We start from the raw sequence: 20662 nt of genomic DNA on the forward strand, positions 1-20662 counted from the left end.
TCACGTCGACTCCATTAAGCACGACTGCCTTTACTGAAGCGGCGTCTGAACGAGCTGCTAAATGTGCATCGCCGCTTCATTTTACACCCCTAAACTTCGGGCTGGAGCTCCTCTCGCAGCGAGTTCATTTCAGTTCAAATCATCGAACATTACACACATTTATATAATACTCATACCGTCCCCTCATTAAGCGCGTGACTCCATCTGGTTTCTATTCTGGGATGTTTGTAACGTTAACTTTCAGGAACAACATTTTGATTTTCCTCCTACACTTAAAAGAACAACAGTCACCGCAGTGGAAACGACTGCAGGACTTTTTCCAGTTGTTTGATTCACAGAATAAACAGCACAGAAAGACACAAACATGATAATGAGGCTGCGACGAGGATTTACACACAAAGGCGGCGGAAAATGTTGCTGCTCGATGTAAAAGCTTGTCTCCAAAGTTTGAAACACAATGAAGAAGGACTCATTTAAGTTTCCAATATGACAGCCATCAGCGCAGCTAACAACGAAATATTTGGATTTTTTTAGTTTTACCTTTAACATCCAAACAGTTGCCAGCGCAGCGCTTAGGTTTAGGGTTGGGTTGAACTTTAGCCACAAGCTGGGAGATGCTAAACACACCCTGGCCAAACGGAGCTCATAAGATTTTTGTTTCTTATGTGAAAACATGTAGAAAGTCTGTAAAAAGTCAGCGAATTAAATCTAAGTGCAACTATTAAGAAGCTGCTGGTGACCTGAAGGACAGCACCGCTATCCACCGATTCTCTGCTGTTCACAACGGTTTGAAGAGATAGAAGCAACAAGTGGGAGCCGAGCTGTCGAGTCGTCTCACGTCTGAGGCCACAGCGAGGTGTTCACAACAAAATCCCTCCTGCCTGTTCTGTGTCTGCTCCGGGCAGAGTCGGGCACGTTCAGAAGCTTTGTTGTCAAATGCCCAACATCCTTATTTTAAACTATTTTTATCATTTAGTTTCTTTTTATACGTGAAAAAACACAGCATAACACTGATCCTGGTGTTAGCTCAGGCAGACCATGAAGGCCAACTCAGCTGTGGCAAATCAGCTGACCTCGGTGTCAGCCCACATCAGCTGATGGCTCTGCTAATACCCTTTAAAGCATCTAATTGGCTGTCTTATACAGGGCACGCTATTTAAGCGGCTTGTGGAGGCGGGTTGTGGTTTCTGGGCGCAGTCGCAGGAAGGAGAGGTAGAGCAGTGTGTCTGATGAGGAGGGTGGGACACCTGCTGGGGACGTCTAATTAACCCCTCCCCCGACAGCATGTAGATTGTAGCAGATGAGAGACACGAGATGCTCAGCGGTGAGTCTGAGAGCCGGTGCAGCACAGCCGGTCACAGAGAGTCAGAGACTGTGTGAAAAATAATGTTTGAATAAAACTGTGAAAGTGAGATTTGCTGCCCAACGTTACTGTGGAGAACTCGCAGCAGCAGCCGGTACACTGCTTTAACCTGCTCACAGTGACTGCACATCTGCAAGCCGCTTTGCAACCATACCCACGCCTCCTTTTTCACGCTGCATCTGTGACTGTCATAACAGCTGCTGATGTCTGCTCACATGTGCTGGATGTCTTTCTGTTGCTCTTCCTGCCTGCAGATTTCAGCAGTAAAGGATCCAGAGCAGACCCATTTCACCAAATGCACCCTCATTATCAGGGGGCTGTCTTCTTGTTGGCTCTGCAGTGCAGCTGTCGATACTGTCATTGCGATTATAGCAGACCGTGATAGACTGGTGTTCGACTTCTGCTTATCTATGAGTCTGAACTGGCTAAGCAGAAGGAGATGGATTGATGGAAAACATCAAACGCCTTTTCACTACACTGGTATTGTTTGAAATATGTTTAACAAGCAAACAGATGAAGTCCAGGTTGCAATAAACTGGCACAAATAAAAATAGAATTATGATCATTTTTGGTCAACTGTATATGAAACCATATTTATTCATGACCTAGAATCATAACACATGAGTTACACTTGTGTTTTTAGGTGTGAAGACAGGCGCACACTGGATTTCTGACCACAGCGAAACAGTCAAACGTGGAAGACTAAACTATCTGTAAATGCCTGCGCAGTGTCTGTTCTCATGTTTGTAGCACAACAGGACCCTCTTTCTTTATTTGTTGGCTGTAAACTGCTATCAGTCACTGTTTTGTCCTGTGCTGCTGAAAATCTGGCTCCTCCTGAAAAACACCAGGAATCTATAATCATGTGCTTGTTGTGAGCTGTTAGCTGCTGCAAGACGAGTCTGGTTTAATTCTCCTAACTGCAAAGAGCAGACTGTTCTGGGAGAATCTGCACAGAATCAGTCCATTATTCTGAATAAACTCTCGGTAATCAGTCTTTCAGCTACTGTTGGTGTTTCCTCTGCACCTCACAGATAATAAAAAGGGAACAGCTGCTGTAAAGTTCGTCTCAGCACAGAATGTAAGGACTCTATTCAAATGTTCAGACAGATATCCTCAGAGGCTTCGGTGTGCTGCAGAACTGAGAGTACAGCTAAAAACGCTACGTTTCAGGTTTAAAGACACATATCTGGTTTGATTTAAATTCAACAACGTGAAAAACACAAAGATACGGCTGCATCACAACATGTTTAACCAGAAAAAAGACAAACAGCATGTCTGCTTGTACGGACAACGTTTTAGAAGACTTTAATTTCTGAACTATTGTTCTCATTCAGCTGCAACATCCCCCAAAGTCTCTGACCTGACATGGACCTCAAAAACCTTCACTACTCGAACCCTCGTGAACCTGTGCAATCTACTGAAACTCGGGTTTATCCCTCCCTCCCTCCCTCCATCCCTCCCTCCCTCCCTCCCTCCCTCCATCCATCCCTCCCTCCCTCCCTCCATCCATCCCTCCCTCCATCTCTCCATCCATCCATCCATCCATCCCTCCATCCCTCCCTCCCTCCCTCCCTCCCTCCATCCATCCATCCATCCATCCCTCCATCCCTCCCTCCCTCCCTCCCTCCATCCATCCATCCCTCCCTCCCTCCCTCCCTCCATCCCTCCCTCCCTCCCTCCATCCATCCATCCATCCCTCCCTCCCTCCCTCCATCCATCCATCCCTCCCTCCGTCCATCCATCCATCCATCCCTCCCTCCCTCCCTCCCTCCGTCCATCCATCCATCCATCCATCCCTCCCTCCCTCCCTCCCTCCCTCCATCCCTTCCTCCCTCCATCCATCCATCCATCCCTCCCTCCCTCCCTCCCTCCCTCCCTCCATCCATCCATCCCTCCCTCCCTCCCTCCCTCCCTCCCTCCATCCATCCATCCCTCCCTCCCTCCCTCCATCCATCCCTCCCTCCCTCCCTCCCTCCCTCCCTCCGTCCATCCCTCCCTCCATCCATCCATCCCTTCCTCCCTCCATCCCTCCCTCCATCCATCCATCCATCCATCCATCCATCCATCCCTTCCTCCCTCCATCCCTCCCTCCATCCATCCATCCATCCATCCATCCCTCCCTCCATCCATCCATCCATCCATCCATCCCTCCCTCCCTCCCTCCCTCCCTCCCTCCCTCCGTCCATCCCTCCCTCCCTCCGTCCATCCCTCCCTCCATCCATCCATCCATCCCTCCCTCCCTCCCTCCCTCCCTCCCTCCCTCCATCCGTCCATCCATCCATCCCTCCCTCCCTCCCTCCCTCCCTCCATCCGTCCATCCATCCCTCCCTCCCTCCCTCCCTCCATCCCTCCCTCCCTCCCTCCATCCATCCATCCATCCCTCCCTCCGTCCATCCCTCCCTTAGGGCTTCATTTAGCTCTAGGTCTGCAGAGACTTAATTACATTTTAGCTGCTCAGCTGATATCCGTCCACTAATTAAGCCAGACTAAATCATTCATCATTAGAAGTGATTGAGACTCTCACGCTGGTGTAGTTTATCTACTTTCCCTTGAACCTGGAAGTGGGAATTAAACTCCTTTGCGTGTGTGTCCAACACCAGCAGCTATATAACCTTCAAACCTTAGCAAGTGCACCTCACCCCCCCTCAGCTACCGACAGCGATGTATTGGTCACTGGCAATCACAGCGGGATAACAGGATGAAGTGACTGTGGAAAAGATCTCCCAACCACAGTAGGAAAGGAAACCTCAGCTTTAGAAGGAAGAAGCCACTCACAGAATAAGTCCAGTCACCTATAACTTACCTAATGAAGTCATTTACAATTGACTTGAGCACCAAATGGATTGTTTCCATTGACCTGACAGCATGTACAACTTATTATGAGCAACACAGAGTGAAGCGGTTCTCAGTGAAGACAAACAGATATAGTTTCATTAATTGAAAGCAGCTCCGATGTTTCCTACACAGATGGTCACGGTCCGTTTACCAATCAAATCTGACACATTCCTGTAGTTGGGGACTATTTTTACTGATGGATGAATCCACATTTGGTATCATGAGTCCTCACAGGAGGGTGTATGGAGATGAAATAATCACCAGTTTAGGTTATCGGCACTAAACCGCGACCCTGTGTGCAAAATCCTTTCGCCTCAGCTCGGCGGGTTTGACAGCCCCCCGGAACGCTTTCCTGTTTGTTCCGACCTCCTGACCTTTATGTTTGCCTTTGTTGACGCTCTGATCATTATAAATATTAATAGAATATTTCTCTCGCTCCAGGCGAACCAGATGGCTCTTTGTGCTGCCGAATAGCGGCGCAACCAGGAGTTTAAATGAGGTCGTTACAGTTGAGAGACGCCCTGCTGCTCCAACGACTCTCTGCACGAAGATGATTTACATACTGGTGATGTGTCTCTGTTCTCTGACCTCTGTTTTCAACAAGCACCTGATTACCTCACTGTGAACTCTGAGAAATGAACTTCAATCTGTGTTTAATGGTTTGTGTGTTTAGGATGATTAATGGCATGAAAAAATGACTGTTTATTTATTCAGAAGCTCTTTGAGCGCTCAGATGGTTAAAGAGCATCTTAGCTGGGAAAACGGTGACGCAACAGCTCCTTCAGATGGTTACAAAACAAGGAAGTGAAATGCTTTAACAATCTGGCATTTAGGGGTGTGTGTGTGTGTGTGTGTGTGTGTGTGTGTGTGTGTGTGTGTGTGTGTGTGTGCGCGCGTGTGTGTGTGTGTGTGTGTGTACCTGTTGGCAGGTTTGTCTGTGTCCAGCAGACTCATTATCGACTTTCCGTCCATATCTGGAGGCGTGTCGACGCCAGCGATGTCCAGGATGGTCGGAGCCAGATCGATGTTTAGGACCATGTGAGGGTTACTGACACAAACATGCAAACAGAGTATGAGCGCTTATTTTATTATATGTGTGCCTGTTTTAGCTTCATGTTGTCATAACGAAATCCGAAAAAGAAACTGTTAATAAGACTTTAATAAATGTCTCCTTTTTACCAAAACAGGGCTTCAATTTTCATGTGACATTCATTAAATGTGACATGTGGCACAGATGCATCATACATGGTTTTATTGCAGCTGTGCACACACACACACATACACACACGCACACACACACACTTTCGTTTTGCTATCTTAGTGAGGACATCTCATTGACATAATGCTAGCTGCTTAAGCTAACCATCTAAAATCAGTGCCTAACCTTCAGCTTAAACCCAACCACAGCCTAAATGTAACTCTGACACTAAAACCACATTTTCATCCTCAAAATGCCTTCAAACTCGTGGGGACGGGCATTGTGTCCTCATGAGTGACTATTGGTCCCCACAAGCATGCCAATTTTTCTGTCCTCACAAAGATATCTAAACATGTACACACACACACAAAGTCAGATCTTCTTAAATTAACTCATTTATTTGACGAGCCCTCCTCCGCCTATGCTACGCCTCTTTTACAGACTATAGGTAACAACACTTCCTGAAAGACACAGGAGATAAGGGGCAAAAATTTGTTTTTTGTTATACCTCAAAACCTTTTAAGTGAAATCTTCCACCATGAAAACGGTGTTTGCTGCCACAGCAGAACACCAGAAGATTAAAAAAATACACATAATGGAAAATGTTAAAAAAGGACAAATTACTCGTCGCATCTTGCTTTGTACTGATATTTTAAAAGTGAATTGCTGAAGGCAAAACAGACCCGAGAGCTTTTACAGACTTCTGTTGGGTTTGGAGAGCAGGGGGGAAAGTTCACGGGGACATTTATTGTGAAGTATTGCAAACAAAGTGTTTTTTATCTCAATAACGTCTGCTCCGAAGAAGGGAAAGAAACTCTTGCCCTGAACCCGTGATCATCTCGTGGAACCGCTCTGACTGTGGTAATTCAATTTGACACACACAAACGCACACAGTAGCACACTCTGAAGAAAACAGTGCTGTCACATTTTTCATGGATACGATCTTTCTGCTGCTTCACGTCTCCACAGATTCTTTATATTTTTGGTTCTGAGATTTTTTAAAGCAGCCTGTACGCTCGTGGTGGAGACCAAAACCAGCAGGTTTTTGTACATGCTCCATCAGCTTCTCTTCCCTTGCATCCACCATGTGGTGCTGAGCACTGAGGGTTTGTTTGCTGCTCGAAACAGGAACAGGAATTTAAAAAAGGAACGACTCCAATGAAGCAGAGACGTTGCTGATAGCTGAGCCTTGTTGGTTAAGGCTTATTTTTCTTTTCTGTACAATTAATTGGGCTGCAAAAAACATGCATTTTAATTACTGATTGCATTATTATTTACTCAGTAAATTAATTAACTGCTTGGCCTAAAAGTACCCTGCAAAGTGCTTTTTTTAATCAACTGCCAACAACAGAGACCATCAATATATGTATTATTTGACGAGATGCTCTTTAAAAACAAATTGCTAGAATTGGATCATACAAGTCCGTGTGCTGGGACATGATGGCGTGCGCCACAGTTTGAGTGGCTGGTAATGATTCATTACCTGAAAATAACTGTTTGGTGTGTGGATGGAGAGCCAGCTCTCATCACCAGATTTCTACCTGAATATCAGTCTGACAAAGAAGCTGATGCTTGCTTGTAAATGTGCACATGCAGGTGGTCAGGAAGGGTCCACAGGTGCATGGGAAGGTGACCTCGGGCCTCAGTGAGCCCCTGACATGCAGGTTGCATGGGGAAAATGTGAATTCCCTAACCAGCTGGCATGTGGGAGGTGGAGTCTGTGAAAATAGAGGGGGGTGCACTAAAACCCTTCTTGCGATTGCTGTGGTCATGAGCAGGCGGCCACAGCTGTCCGTGTTTTATGGACTGAACAAAGTAACGTTTAAAGTTATCACTGAGTTCAGAGGATCGGCGGCGCCTTTGTGCAGTGAATTGTTGTTGAGGTGTGTGTGCTTACATGCTGCCCTGCTCCACGTTAGGTCCTCTGATGTAGAACGGGACTCTGATGTCAAACTCGTACGGCATAGATTTACCTGGAGACACACACACACACACACACACACACACACACACACACACACACACACACACGTTATTAATGCTGTGGTTTGTAGCTGAGGTGGTGACACTGAAGCTCGCACACACAGGTGTGTTTTGCTGTCACGTTCTGACGTTATCTTCATGCTCAGCACAGTTTTCTGATGATCAAACACAAAACATTTGTTCCTTTAAACTCAAACATTTTATTATCTTGGATTCTTCAGATGTTCTTTACGTGCATCTGAAATTCTGTTTGCTGTTCAGCCCGTACTCACAAAGAGCGATTGTCCAATTTCCAGAGTCTTAGAATTTGTGCTGTTTCGCTGTTTATTTTGTACATAATGCTGTTTCATCTGCTGGAGAAGGGTTCTTAAAATGAGTCTGGCACACATCTCACAATGTTCCTCCCTGCACTGCAGCTGTTTTCCTACTAAAAAAAAAACCTAATCCTTTAAATCACAAATCAGGATGTTTCCAGATGATAATCAAGTTTAATCAGTTATAAAAATTATCACAAATTCTTTCTTCCATCGGCAGAAAAAGAATCAGGCAGACACAAGAACCTTATTCTCTGTTCGTACCTTTAACGAGGCCGAACTGGCCGATGTGGTAGCCGTGATCTGACGTGTAGATGATGTAGGTGTTTTCCAACTCGCCCGTCTCCACCAGCATGTTATACAGCTGAGAAACAAACAACACCATTTCAGTCTGTGGCTTAAAAAAACGGAGTGATTTTGCACACTGGTCATCTTTTATCTGTTCACACTTCCACCAAACTTGACTCACTTTTGTGAGTGTGGACGCTTCCTCTCTTTGCTCTTTAAATGCTTTGCTTCTTTTATTGATTTTTATGCTGATTTATTCCCTTTTTTCCTGTATGAGCTTACCTGCGATAGCTTCTGGACACTTATAGATCATTAGGACTAAAGCGTTTTTAACAGAAACAGCAACATTTTTATAGTTACCTTATCCTCAGCGCTCCGTGTGTCTGTGGCCTACACACAGCTGAAGCCTGATTACAGCATCTGGGCACCGAGCAGCCTCAATAGCCTAGAAAGGTGCTAACCGCTAGGCTAACTAGCAACAAGATGCCTTCCCTCTCCACAGATGACTACCACAGCCTCCTGCAGAAGATTGCAGTACTGGAGACAAAAATTCATCGCTTAGAAGTAAACGTGGAGGTAAATGGACTGTGTGGAAATGAAACAACCTTGCCTTTGATTCAAAACAATGGCGATGAGCAAGCTAGTACACAGCTAAGGAGCACAGATAACATGACCAAGAAAGTAGACTCTGTGCATTATTATAAATCCTCAAGCGATAATCCCCCCCTGGACTGTCTTGGTGCAAAACCAAGACATAAATCATGTCTCCTGGAAGGGGGAGGACGTATCACAGGCAGGGCACAGCGAGCTGAAATCTCTGAAACCGACTGGCCTTCACTTCCTACGAGACAGAGAAGCTCTTCTACCCCTGTATACGAGAGGAAACAGGACTGGACAACTGTGAATAGGAAGGTTAACAACAAACCTTCAAAACAACTGAATGTGAAACTGCAGAACAGATTTGCTCCACTATCAAAGGACCCTGGATCTATATCGGACAACCATCCATCTAAAAGTAGCGAAGTAAGGTCTGAAAATCTGTTGAAAAGTAAAAGGCCACAGGGAAAGCTAAAGGCTAGGCCTGAAACTCTGATTGTGGGTGACTCTGCCGTAAAGGATGTACAAAGGATGTGCGGTAAGAACACTAAAGTCCTCTGCTTTCCTAACGATATGGTCAACAACCTGAAGGAGAGAATTCTTCAAATTGCAGATGAATATCCAACTGTGACAAACATTGTTCTGCATACAGGGTCAAACGATGTGTCCAAACAACAGTCGGAGGTTCTGAAACGGGACTTTACTGGATTATTAAATACTGTAAACTCTCTGAATGCAGCTGTATTCATCAGTGGACCTGTACTGCCGGTCAGAGGAGGAGACGAGAGATTCAGCAGGTTGTTTGCACTGAATAAATGGCTTATATCAGCATGTACGGGCGACCGTGGCTCAGGGGGTTGGGAAGCATATCTGTAACCGGAAGGTCGCCGGTTCGATCCCCGGGCTCTCTGTCCTGGTCGTTGTTATAACAACTGTAGCTTGCCTCCACCAATGTAAGAATGAACAAATAGTGGAATTGTAAAGCGCTTTGGGTGCCTTGAAAAGCGCTATATAAATGCAATCCATTACTATTATGTACTGACCACTCAGTGCATTTTATCAACAACAGGCATCTGTTTAAAGCAAATGGATTTAATTTTAACAAGTCAGGGGCGAAACTGTTCACCTCCAATTTGTTTTATTCCATACGTCATCCATCTGTGCTTGGTGCCAAGGCTGAGATAAAAGAGGAGTTATCTCATAAAGAGGAACAAACAGTACTCCAAGAACAGACAAAGCCCAGCAGAAACCTTGAGGAGGAGCTCCATCTGCCCCCACCTGGGAAGAGCCTCAGAAAGGAGAGACATCTGAGGCAAGAAGAGGGGTCCCTATTTGCCTCCAACTCTCTCAACAACACCAACGACCAGGACCAGGGACCACGACCTTCCCCAGTCCCCCAAACCCCTGACAGGCCATCACCCTCCTCCCCCTCCCTTTCTCCCTCCTCGCCACACCTGAAATTCACTGAGGAGATGATGGAGCGGGTCAATGCTGGGCTCAGATCTACCCCCCGGCCCAATCCCTTTTTGTCCCCCATAAACCCCCCCACCAGAGCAGCCAAAGGTTCGCCATCGAGCCCCGCCCTCAACAGAGCAATCGAAGTCACATTGCCCAGCCTCGTCCCCCTTAGTTCCTCCTTACCACCTTCATGCCCTGTCTCCGCAGTCTGATGTGTGATGTGTGGAGGGTCCGGGCTGCGAGGATTATGGCAGTGGTGACTTTTCCCAGGAGAAGCTGGGACCCTGTTTACTAGAAGGTTTTAACATTTCTGTACTTTTAGGTGACAGAAGGAGACATGTGGCAAATAATACCTCTAAAACACTTAAGTTGGCTTTATTAAACGTTAGATCTTTAGCTGGGAAAACATTTTTAATTAATGATTTAATCACTGAGCACAGCCTTGATTTTATGTTTTTAACTGAAACTTGGTTGGACCAAAGTAACAGTGGAGCTGTTCTCATCGAGACGACCCCTCCTAACTACAGTTTTATCAGTGAGGCCAGGGTGAGCAGGAGAGGAGGAGGGGTTGCTGTCTTATTTAATGAATCATTTCAATGTAAGCAGCTATCTCCTGGAAGTTTTCAGTCTTTTGAATATGTGGCTTTACAGCTGAAGGCCCCATCCAAAGTTGTGTTTCTTAATGTTTACAGGCCTCCCAAATACTGCACAGACTTTTTTAATGACCTCAGTGAACTGCTGTCTGTGATCTGTGTTGATTTCGACTGTGTAATTATTGTTGGGGATTTTAACATTCATGTGGACAACCCTCAGGACAAAGGGACTAAAGACCTGAGTAACACTCTGGGCAACTTTGGGCTGACTCAGCATGTAACAGAGGCCACACATAACAGAGGACACACTGTTGACCTACTGATCTCCAAGAGCCTGAGCATTTCAAAGGTTACTGTGTCTGATGTGGGCTTATCTGATCATTACTGTGTTTTCTTTGAAAGTAAAATTTCAGCCCCCACAAATATATCAACAGCAGTGATCACAAAACGGTGTATAACTGAACACAGTAGTGAGAACACTCTCTCACAGTCTGTTCTCTAAAATCTAAAAGAGGAATTATGGATTGGATCAACTGGTCCCTAAATGCAATTGACACCCCTTTCTCAACGAGAAGTTTGGGCTCGGGTGAGCCTGAGTGCTGAAGATATCTACCTATTCAGAACCATGGTAACAGGGTTCTGGCTGATCGGGTCTCTGTCCTGGTCGTTGTTATAACAACAGTTTATTTAAATCCAGGTTGAAGACTCACCTGTTCTCAGCTGCATTTGAATAAAGCACCAAATCCACACTTTTAAGCTTAAATTTCAAAACTTACACTAACTACTGATTTTATCTACTGTTCTGATTTTATCTGTTTTGATTTTATATACTGTTTTGTTTGTTTGTTAAGCTTAAATTTCAAAACTTACATTAACTACTGATTTTATCTACTGTTCTGATTTTATCTGTTTTGATTTTATATACTGTTTTGTTTGTTTGTTTGTTTGTTTGTTAAGTGGGTTTAGAGCTCTGGGTAACTCCCCAGCTGGGTCTAGACTGGGTCTAGAGAGTATTTTAAATTCAGGGAATTTAAAATAGAAAGTAGCTTGTCCACAGAAGGACTGGTAGCTCCCCTTACGATAAGGGTTCAGATCGCGCGAACAGGTGTGAAATGTGTGTGTTTAGTTAGTTTGTTTGTTTGCTTGTTTTAATCAATTTTAAATCATGCTTTTTATTTGTTTTTGTTTCTAATGTCTCTGTAAAGCACTTTGAATCACCTTGTTGTTGAATTGTGCTATACAAATAAATTTGCCTTGCCTTGCCTAATAACACAAGCTATCTTTTTCCAGCCATCAAGTGTGTAGCTGGTGGTTTGTGTGTGTGTGTGTGTTCCGGTCAAAATCTGACATTTGCTATCCTTGTGGGGACCAACAGACCTGGATTTTGGTCTCCACGGGGTTGAAGGCATTTTTCACACTCAAAATGTGGTTTTAGTGTCTGGGTTACAATTAGGTTCTGGTTAGGGTAAGCGTCAGGGTTAGGCATTCATTTTTGATGGTTAGGGTAAGCGGCCAGGGAAAGCATTATGTCAATGAGATGTCTCCACGAGGATAGCAATACCAGACGTGTGTGTGCTTGTGTGTTAGTGCCCACCTTCTCCACGCTGTCGTCCACAGACAGAAGCGTCTGCAGCCGTTTCCTCTGCAGCATGTTGGTGAACTCCATGTGAATGGGCTTCATGGGGCCGGTGTAACGCATGATCCAGTGCTTATCTGGGTTCGGCGCGTAGTTATAACTGGGAGTACTGGTGAGAAGAACAGTGACAGGAAAGGAGATAAGACAGGTGGAGTGTTGGGTAAATCCTGAGTTATTTGTGCTGAAAAGACGATCTGGCTTTGGATAGTCTGTGATAGCACCGTTTACAACCAAAGCTCTGTATATCAGAGCAATGTGATGCCATGTGATCAGAGAGGAATGCTGCGAGTGCTTTAAATGTGCTCTGTTCTGCTTTTTCCAGTGTGTTAACAGATTGTATTATAAGTTTAATCATGAGACTGACTCTCGGTTGCCTCAAACATGTTGTGGAGAAACCTCTATGTGAAAGATACAGGATGGATTTCCCAGACAAATCCAAGCATAATGATCACGAATTTGAGGCTTTCCTCCCCCCAAGTACTTCCAATCCCAGCTTCTGAGAAATGGAGTCCACTAATCACTGACATCAAGAAACGACTGACTACCATCAAAATACCGACTCAAAGACAAACTGTGCAAAGTCGTATATATGTGTAAATCACAGGGCAAAGCTGTGCAACTGCCACACACTTTCTGCAGCAGGGGTCGGCAACCCTGAGCACGCATGGTTAACTGAAGACACGGCCATAGCTGGACTGGCCATCGGGCATACCGGGCATTTGCCCAGTGGGCCGATGTGATTTTTCGTTTTTATGGGCCGATGATTTTTTTTTTTTTTTTTTTGTAACGGTATAAACAATGAAAGGTGGTGGATTGGCCAGATACTGGCCGATGTGTAGAAATAACACAGATGTTTGGTGGTGGCTATGGCGGAGCTAGCATAAAGGCCAGCAGGTGGATGAGGGAAAGGGGAGGCAGGACGAGGAGAGACCAGAGGCGGAAGCCGGTCCAAGGGTGAACTGAACTTCAGGTAAGAAGTTATGACCTGCAGTCTATCTGGGTCAGATATAAACAAAGTTTAGGTGGAGTTTATTTTCGTTGTGCTGACTTTTAACTGTCAGTTACAATAACTCGTATTGCGTACTAGCTAGCATGACAGCTGGGTGGGTGCTGTGATGTTACTGATAGTGAACTTTATTTTATTCATAAGGTTAGTTAGCAGACTTGTCGACCATCCCGTAAAAAACATAATCGTCCCGCATTCAGAGAAAATGTTACGCGTTTCATATTGAGCTGAGAAGGGACGCAGGTTGTCCCGAACTTCAGCTAGAATGGAAAAAGACACAAAGCTGGATTTATTCTGCGTCTTTACGCTGCACAGCTGCCTCTTCTCCTCTCATCCTCTCCCCTCCCTCTCCTGTTTCTACTTCAATCATGAAACTGATCAATGATCAGCTGATCAGCTTTTCTCTCTTGTTTGTTTATCACTTTGCGCCAGAAAGAGGAAACCAGCGGATGTCGCGGTAAACAACAGCAGCATGAATGAGTTGAAGGGAAGTTATGAACTGTTTCTGAGAGACTAATAACACCAGGATCCTTTTCTAAGCAGCTGACAGCTGGTAACTGTGCAGGGGCGGGTCTAGGAAAGTGTTGCCAGGGGGCCATGTAGGGCATTAACAGGGAGAGGGGGGCACAAAGAAATACTTTTCTTTCTTATTCTCATTTAAAATGTCTAGCTTTTAATAAATAATTATCTGAATCTTACAACCAAAGTTTTTAGTATGACATAAAATGTATAGAAATCATACATATACCAACAAGACTGCACATCACTGTCACAACAGCGTCTGTTTTCATTCAAAGGCTTTATGGCTTTTCCTATAATACCTGGTGGGCCGGTCTGTAGTCAAAATGCAGTGCATTAATCTGAGAAGGTGCATTAAAAAATAAATGGCCGGGCCAGCGGTGCACATCACAAATCAGCTCACATAGACACATTAGTTGTGCTGCTTCTTAATGACGGTATCTTAGCTAACAACCCCAACTACCAGATTCAGCTTGTAATTGGCTAAAAATAACTTAGCTTACTGGTGAGAGGGACGTTGCTAGCTGGCAGTTTTTTCAAGCAATGTTGAAATTTCCACTTTCCAACACTTCAAATACTTCAGGAGCTGTCCGCTCAGCGCAGCATCAGCACCGTGGAAACACACGGATACATCCGTAGATTCGAGACAGAATTCACAATGCGTTTTCGGGACTTTCAGGTGTTTGGACCAATGTTTTCTTTTCTGATCAAACCAGAAATCTTTAATGAGCAGCTAGATTAGTCTCACATTAACTGGCTGAGTTAATGTCAGTTAATGCAACATCGAAGCAGCTGGAATCCACAGCTGTGCGTGTTCATGGAGCTGCATGTTCACCTGCTGGACGTCACTACCTGACAAGCTTAACTGTCTTCAGAACATTGCAGAGGCCTTATTGACAGTGTTTGGCTCTACATGTCTGTGTGAGCAGATTTTCTCTCACATGGGTCCTCAGGTAGCCGTCTGAATGCTGGACACTCGCAGACCTGTGTCTCTGAGTGGGAGACCAGAGATCACAGTAACATGTGTGTCTCTGTATTAACAAACATGCCATGTTGGCCCAGTTTATTTTTCTTATCATTGTTGTGAGGAGACCATAAACAGCATTTGTATTTTCTGTTGTACAGTTCATTTGCTTTTGTGTATTTTGTTTCCAAATAGCTGATAACTATTCGCTGATAGCTGCCAACATCTGCGAACAAATATAATCCTATAAAGTGGTTCTACATAGTGTGTAACTGTTCATATAGAGCTTTATTACATTTATTGCTAATGCAATCATATGGCACACTGAAATTTTAGATGCACTCATCATCAGAAAGGTTGCCGAGCCCTGCTCTACAGTAACAGCCAAGTTAGCTCTGTGAGTGACTTTGCTCCACGATGATTGGATGTGTTGTTGTATCTGTGGTCGAGGATGAATTATGACACGATGGGCACTAGAGCAGCATGCTAAAGAAAAAAAGGTCCACAGATGACAGAAATGTGTTTTTGGTCTATGTTGAACTTTTCTTTTGTGTGTCTTTGTGGTGGTTTTGCACCCATTTGTTTTATTTTTGTGTCTCCTTTCAGTCCATTTGAAGTGTTTGTGGTCGTTTTGAGACTCTGTGCAATCCTTTAGTATCATTTTGCATCCTTGTTTTCATTTTGTGTGCCTTCTCATCTCCAACATCTTTGTGTGTTTCTCTGTGGTTGTTTTGTGTCAGCTTGTGGTCGTTCAGTCTGCAAACATGTTTCATCTGCTTCATGCTTCTTTCAAGAAATTTCCACATCCACTTGTGTTTATTGTGTCTTCTTTTTCACTGGTTAACGTCTCTGTGATCAGTTTGTCTCCATTTCTGGTCCTTTGAATGTCTTTTTTGTTATTTTTATTTCACTTAACTTTACAAGAGGAAATATCACTTAATACGAAGGCCCTCAGACTTGGCCTGTGGCCTGCAGACCTTGGCAGTAATTGCTCGATGTCTGTGCTGATGTCAGGTCTCGGTAAGTTGTGTGAACTGATCAGGAACAAGACTTGTATTTACTAAAGCTGCTGCAGCAGCAACAGGAAATTAAATGAGAAAAACAGGAAATGGAAGAAATGAAAAACTGTATGAGCTCCAGCAGGGTTGTAAAAGTCTACTGGCTATGAGGCAGCAATGCCTGATCCACAAGCTGCTTACAGACTTACCCGAGAAGAGTTTAGGCTAAAAGTGAAGTGAGCGAGCCAGCGATGTGCCGAACAGTCTGAACATTGCTCTTCTAAAAATACGTCTTCTCTTTGTGATTATGGTTTAATGTGTCGATAACAGCAGAAACTGCAAAACTGAACCATTCCACATGCTTTTTGGATTCACAGCAACTTCCTGCTTTATGGCATGACCGTATTTTAAAGGAGGACTAATCTCTAAAATAGAAAAACATGAATTTGTAAGTTTGCTCACTCTCAAAGGACGAGACTGTAGACGTGCACAAGTTTAGAATGGACCACAGCAGCGGTCCCCAACCCGGGACCGGGACCGGTCCGTGAGTCGTTTGGTACGGGGCCGGGAGAGTTGAGGCTCGGGTGGTTTTCAGAGTTTTTATCGGTAACTCGGTTTCCCTGGGTCATTTCCCGTGTTGTAGTTGTGTTTTATTTTGAAAGAAATATTTACACGTTACCATAGCGACCAGAGAGCATTAAGGGGCAGCGAGGAGGACGTTACTCTCAGTGTTGTTAGCGCATTTCAGGAGGACGCTGCTAATAAAGTTACACAGTTACACAGTGACTTCCCGTTTATTATTATATTTACAAAACACCACAGTTTTTGTCTCGGTCGTATCGTTTTATTCTGTTGTAATTATCCACGAGACCTTAAAGGCTCTGTGAAAATATTGTCTGACATTAAACCGGTCCGTGGCGGGGGAGCGCTGGACTACACGGCCATCAGCAAGAAGCCTGGTGAGAGGGTGACAACTGTTGGTGAGATTATTGCAAATGGACAAAATATAAATGACCATGAGCCACCCTGGGTCTGGAGCTCCATGCAAGGTCTTGCCTCACAGGGTGAAAATGACCATGAGAAAGGTGGTTGTTAATAATCTGAAGGCAGTTGGGACGACAGTCACCATGAACCCCACTGGTAACACACTGCATGATTGAGAAGGCTTGGAAGAAAGTGCTGAGGAAACCAACATCGAGCTCTTTGGCACCAACTGGACGTGCTGGGTTGGAAGGAAGACGGCTCAAACGACAACCACAGTCAAGCACGGAGGCGAGGACATCATCAGATTTTCTGTTAAGGATACAGGACAACTTGGCTGTAGGATGGAGCTGCATGGATTGAACTTGGATGAGAGCTTCCTTCCCTCAGCCAGAACACTGAAGATGAGTTGATGAGTCTTTCAGCAAGACAGTGACCGAAGGCACCAAGGCAACAAAGCAGTGACTGAAGAAGAAGCACATAAAGGTCATGGCTTTGTCCAGACAGCTGAAGCTTGGAGTTGCTGAACAGCATCCAAGAAAGCTGAAGGATTGAGAGAGTTTCTGTAAGGAGGAGCCGGTCAGTCACCCTCCTGAGATGTGACCAACAACAGGAAGCATCTTACTGCTGTTCTTATCAGCGTGGGTTTAAGACACCGAGTCTGAATGCTTCCTCTAACTTTTATGTATATATGGAGGCAATAAACAAAACACCAGGCTGAATATGAATACAAATGTATTCCACGCAGTGTTAGAATGAACCGCACGTGTGATGTGTGCGTGTCTGTGTGTAGCTGAGTGTAATATCATGTTTGGACACATCAGGCTGTGTGAGGAGTGATGACAGCAGATGCTCCTTTTCATTAATAACACAGTCTCTGTCCTCCTGCTGTGTTAGCTGCAGAAGATGTTCCTGCACTGTGTTCTGCGTGGATAATGAATGACTCCCATCAGCTAACTCGTTTACTCCTCTCCTCGCTCCTGCTCGGCAGCTTCATAATTAAATTTCCTCGTCGGGACAGAAATGCTGTGGGCAGCTGGAAGCATCTGCACGGGCGCAGGCGGGCTGGAACACTTCGGTCCGTCTGACAGGCGGTCAGCTGACACGTGTGGAGCTCGTGAACTCGTTTTAGGGAAGATTGACTTTATTCATTTTGAAGGACTGCAGCGCGCCTCATTAGTGCAGCTGCGGTGAAACCGTTACCTCACAGCAATGAGGTGCTGAGTTCAAACCTGCCAGGCGACAAGCAGACAGTTTGTTGACATTTAAACGGTTCTCTTTGAGGCGCTGTTCCCAGATTCACTTTCATTGCATTTTCATGCATTTTGCAAGTGCAGCTACCGAAAAGCAGAATTGCATTCAACTGTTAAACTGCGTGTAACTGACATGATGATGCGTCACAGTAAGCACATTTGAAGCAGATCGGTAGGCAAACAAGGACGGTGAATGTCTGCCTTCCTCGCCTGATCACTGTCTACTGGTTCTGGTCCAGTAATGTCGGTTGGCTTTGGATTCGTTTGAGGTGTTGAGAAATGAAATGAAGCCAACACAGAAATGCATTTCCTCTAATCGGCAATGAGACCATGTCCAAAAGTGAGTCAATCCCCACAGAACCCCAGGTTTACAGGCTGGTACAACAAAATGGTTTTAGCATCTATGGCTGTACGCTCCCACTGCTGTCTTCAGCGTTCAGCTTGCAGCCTCTGCGCCTGTTTCAGAGCAGAAAGGTAAAATGTTTTCTTTCCTTCTGCTTCATTTTGTCTTTATTTACGAGACTAAAGCTGAATGCACGGCTGTTTATTACTTCGGGGAGAAGCTGCAGCCTAAACCCGACCTTTTCTTCAGAATTTGACAACACAACAGGTCTCCACTTTCATTAAAGTCTGCAGCACCACACGTTTCCTCAGTCGCACTGATTCGCTGGGTCTTAATCAGCCATCGTTCGGTCCCGTCAATAAGGTTTAAATTAGACTTTGCAAGTGCTGCTGGGTTCCTGCTTTCTAATTCATACTGAATAATAAAAGGAGAAGCAACCCTGCGCCTGTGCTGCATTTTTGTTCTTTGTGCACAAAGACAAAACTGTCAAACGCTGATCATTCCAGCGTATGAGCGTCGAGTTATGCACTGACTGTCAGAGGAAAGGGATTACTGTCTGTTCCGAGTACTTCCAGCAGCGTTTTTGTGTTACAAGAATAGAAAAACCTGCATAAAAATCCCTGTGAGCTTTAAATGGGATTTAAATGGTCTCCTGACAGCAGGAGTCCAGCCGGAGTTTCCTCGGGCATCTGTTTATATCTGCGGGATGAAAAAGATTTCAGTGTGATGTCTCTGTCTGTTCAGCCGTCTCCCAGTCAGATCATAAACAAGGAAACGTATCTCTGATGCGAGACTCGCTCATGGACTTTGTCATGTTCGCTAAAATTGGACTCAAATTCATGTAAAGAGAGTAAATAAAACTAATGTATTCATTAACACTCACACAAGCACACACACACGCACACACACACAAGCACACACACACGTGTTAGGGAGGATTGTGCCGTTTCAGTCGTCTTGCTTCAGGATTTATCCCGTGGTGCAGAACAGAGCTGCTCCATTGTTCTGCTGGATTACAGTGGCTTAGTCTCATTGTATGTGTGCATGCGTGTGTGCACTTGCATTACTACTTTTGTGAGGACATAAATGTGTTTCCACAGTCGCACTGTGGGGACTCTACTTCCTTATGGGGACAAAAATTAAGTCCTTACAATGTAAATCATGACGTTTTGCATGACGGCAGGTTTATTTTTTAGGATAATTCTCTAGGAAATGAATGCAAGTCGAGGAAAAGATAACTGTGTGTGTCTGTGGGAGGCCTACATGTGCTGCGATGCGTTGGGGAAGGCGGTGCTGTACTGCGGGGCAGAGTCTTCGGGTCCATGAGGGGCCGCGTGACTCAGAACCATCAGAACAGGGCGGTGAGGATAAAGTCGCTTTGAAGAGCGGAAGTAACGGATCGACTCTGCCGTGATCAGGTCGGTCAGGTAGTCCTGGAAGCACAACAACACACATCACTATTATTAACCCTGATTTTCTTCACTTTAAGTTAAAACTCACTTAACATCCACCGAATCAGTGACGAAGCAGTCAGCGCAGGATCAGAGTTCATTTCAATTTTAGCCACATGCTAAACTTGCATTGCTGTGCAGCGACAGAGTTGTGTTGTGTGTCCTCACCTGTGGATACTGCGCTCCGTGCTTCTCTCGCACGCCGTTGCGACACAGCGTGTAGTTGTAGAAGCGGCTGTTCTTCACCAAACCGAGCCATTCCCTCCACCCGGCGGGAACGTACGAACCGTTGTACTCGTTCAGGTACTTTCCAAAGAAGGCTGGAGAAAAAGCACAGATGTATTAACAGAAGCCTCACAAAGCCCGAGTGCGTGTTTGTGTATTTGCCTACCTGTCCTGTATCCAGTGTCGTTGAGGTAAACGCCGAAGGTCCGTGGCTCGTGCTGCCGTTGCCAAGACGGCGAGGAACAGTTCTCGTTGTTGGTGTAGGTGTTGTGGTTGTGAACATACCTGAGGGAGACAGAACACGTGTTACTACAAGAGGCTCGCACTTTGTATCCCAAGTCTCATGTAAAGTTATTTTAATAGTTCTGCTAATAGCGCTTTGGTAATAAAACACATCCATTATAGGATTTTCACTCTTTCCTTTACACATGAAGACATTAAAATCACCTGTCTAATATTACTAACGTCTTCGTTGGGCCGCCAAACCAGCTTTGACCTGTTGGGGCACAGATTATCTCACACTGAGGCATGCAGCTGATTAATTTAACACCTGCATCAGGCTGGTTCTCTGCAGAAACCCACAGCCAAGACACGATAACTGGAAAAAGCTGTAAATGACTCATAAGCAGCTGGTTGCTTACAAAACATAAGAAT

The 20662-nt window shown here is 45.0% G+C and overlaps 1 protein-coding gene and 1 long non-coding RNA gene across 8 annotated transcripts in view; one reads left to right on the top strand and one right to left on the bottom strand.

Moving 5' to 3' along the window:
* LOC309697016 (extracellular sulfatase Sulf-2-like) overlaps positions 1 to 20662 on the bottom strand; it is a gene marked incomplete at its 3' end in the record, with an annotated part of 118699 nt that overhangs the window by 21766 nt on the left and 76271 nt on the right. For all 7 annotated transcript variants that reach the window (XM_082518630.1, XM_082518628.1, XM_082518625.1 and 4 more), the window contains 7 exons: positions 20175 to 20293; positions 19952 to 20103; positions 19596 to 19765; positions 12227 to 12377; positions 7961 to 8060; positions 7297 to 7372; positions 5121 to 5249 (listed from right to left, as the gene is read on the bottom strand). In XM_082518630.1, the coding sequence (XP_082374756.1) occupies positions 5121 to 5249; positions 7297 to 7372; positions 7961 to 8060; positions 12227 to 12377; positions 19596 to 19765; positions 19952 to 20103; positions 20175 to 20293 (897 nt within the window). The remainder of the gene's footprint in view (positions 1 to 5120; positions 5250 to 7296; positions 7373 to 7960; positions 8061 to 12226; positions 12378 to 19595; positions 19766 to 19951; positions 20104 to 20174; positions 20294 to 20662) is intronic.
* Positions 8072 to 10604, top strand: LOC309697042. The gene is made up of 2 exons (XR_014273736.1): positions 8072 to 9119; positions 9234 to 10604. It is a non-coding gene; the product is annotated as an uncharacterized lncRNA (long non-coding RNA).

Source organism: Aulonocara stuartgranti (genome assembly GCF_965226115.1).
Source record: "Aulonocara stuartgranti genome assembly, chromosome: 20".
In the NCBI taxonomy this organism is placed as follows: Eukaryota; Metazoa; Chordata; class Actinopteri; order Cichliformes; family Cichlidae; genus Aulonocara; species Aulonocara stuartgranti.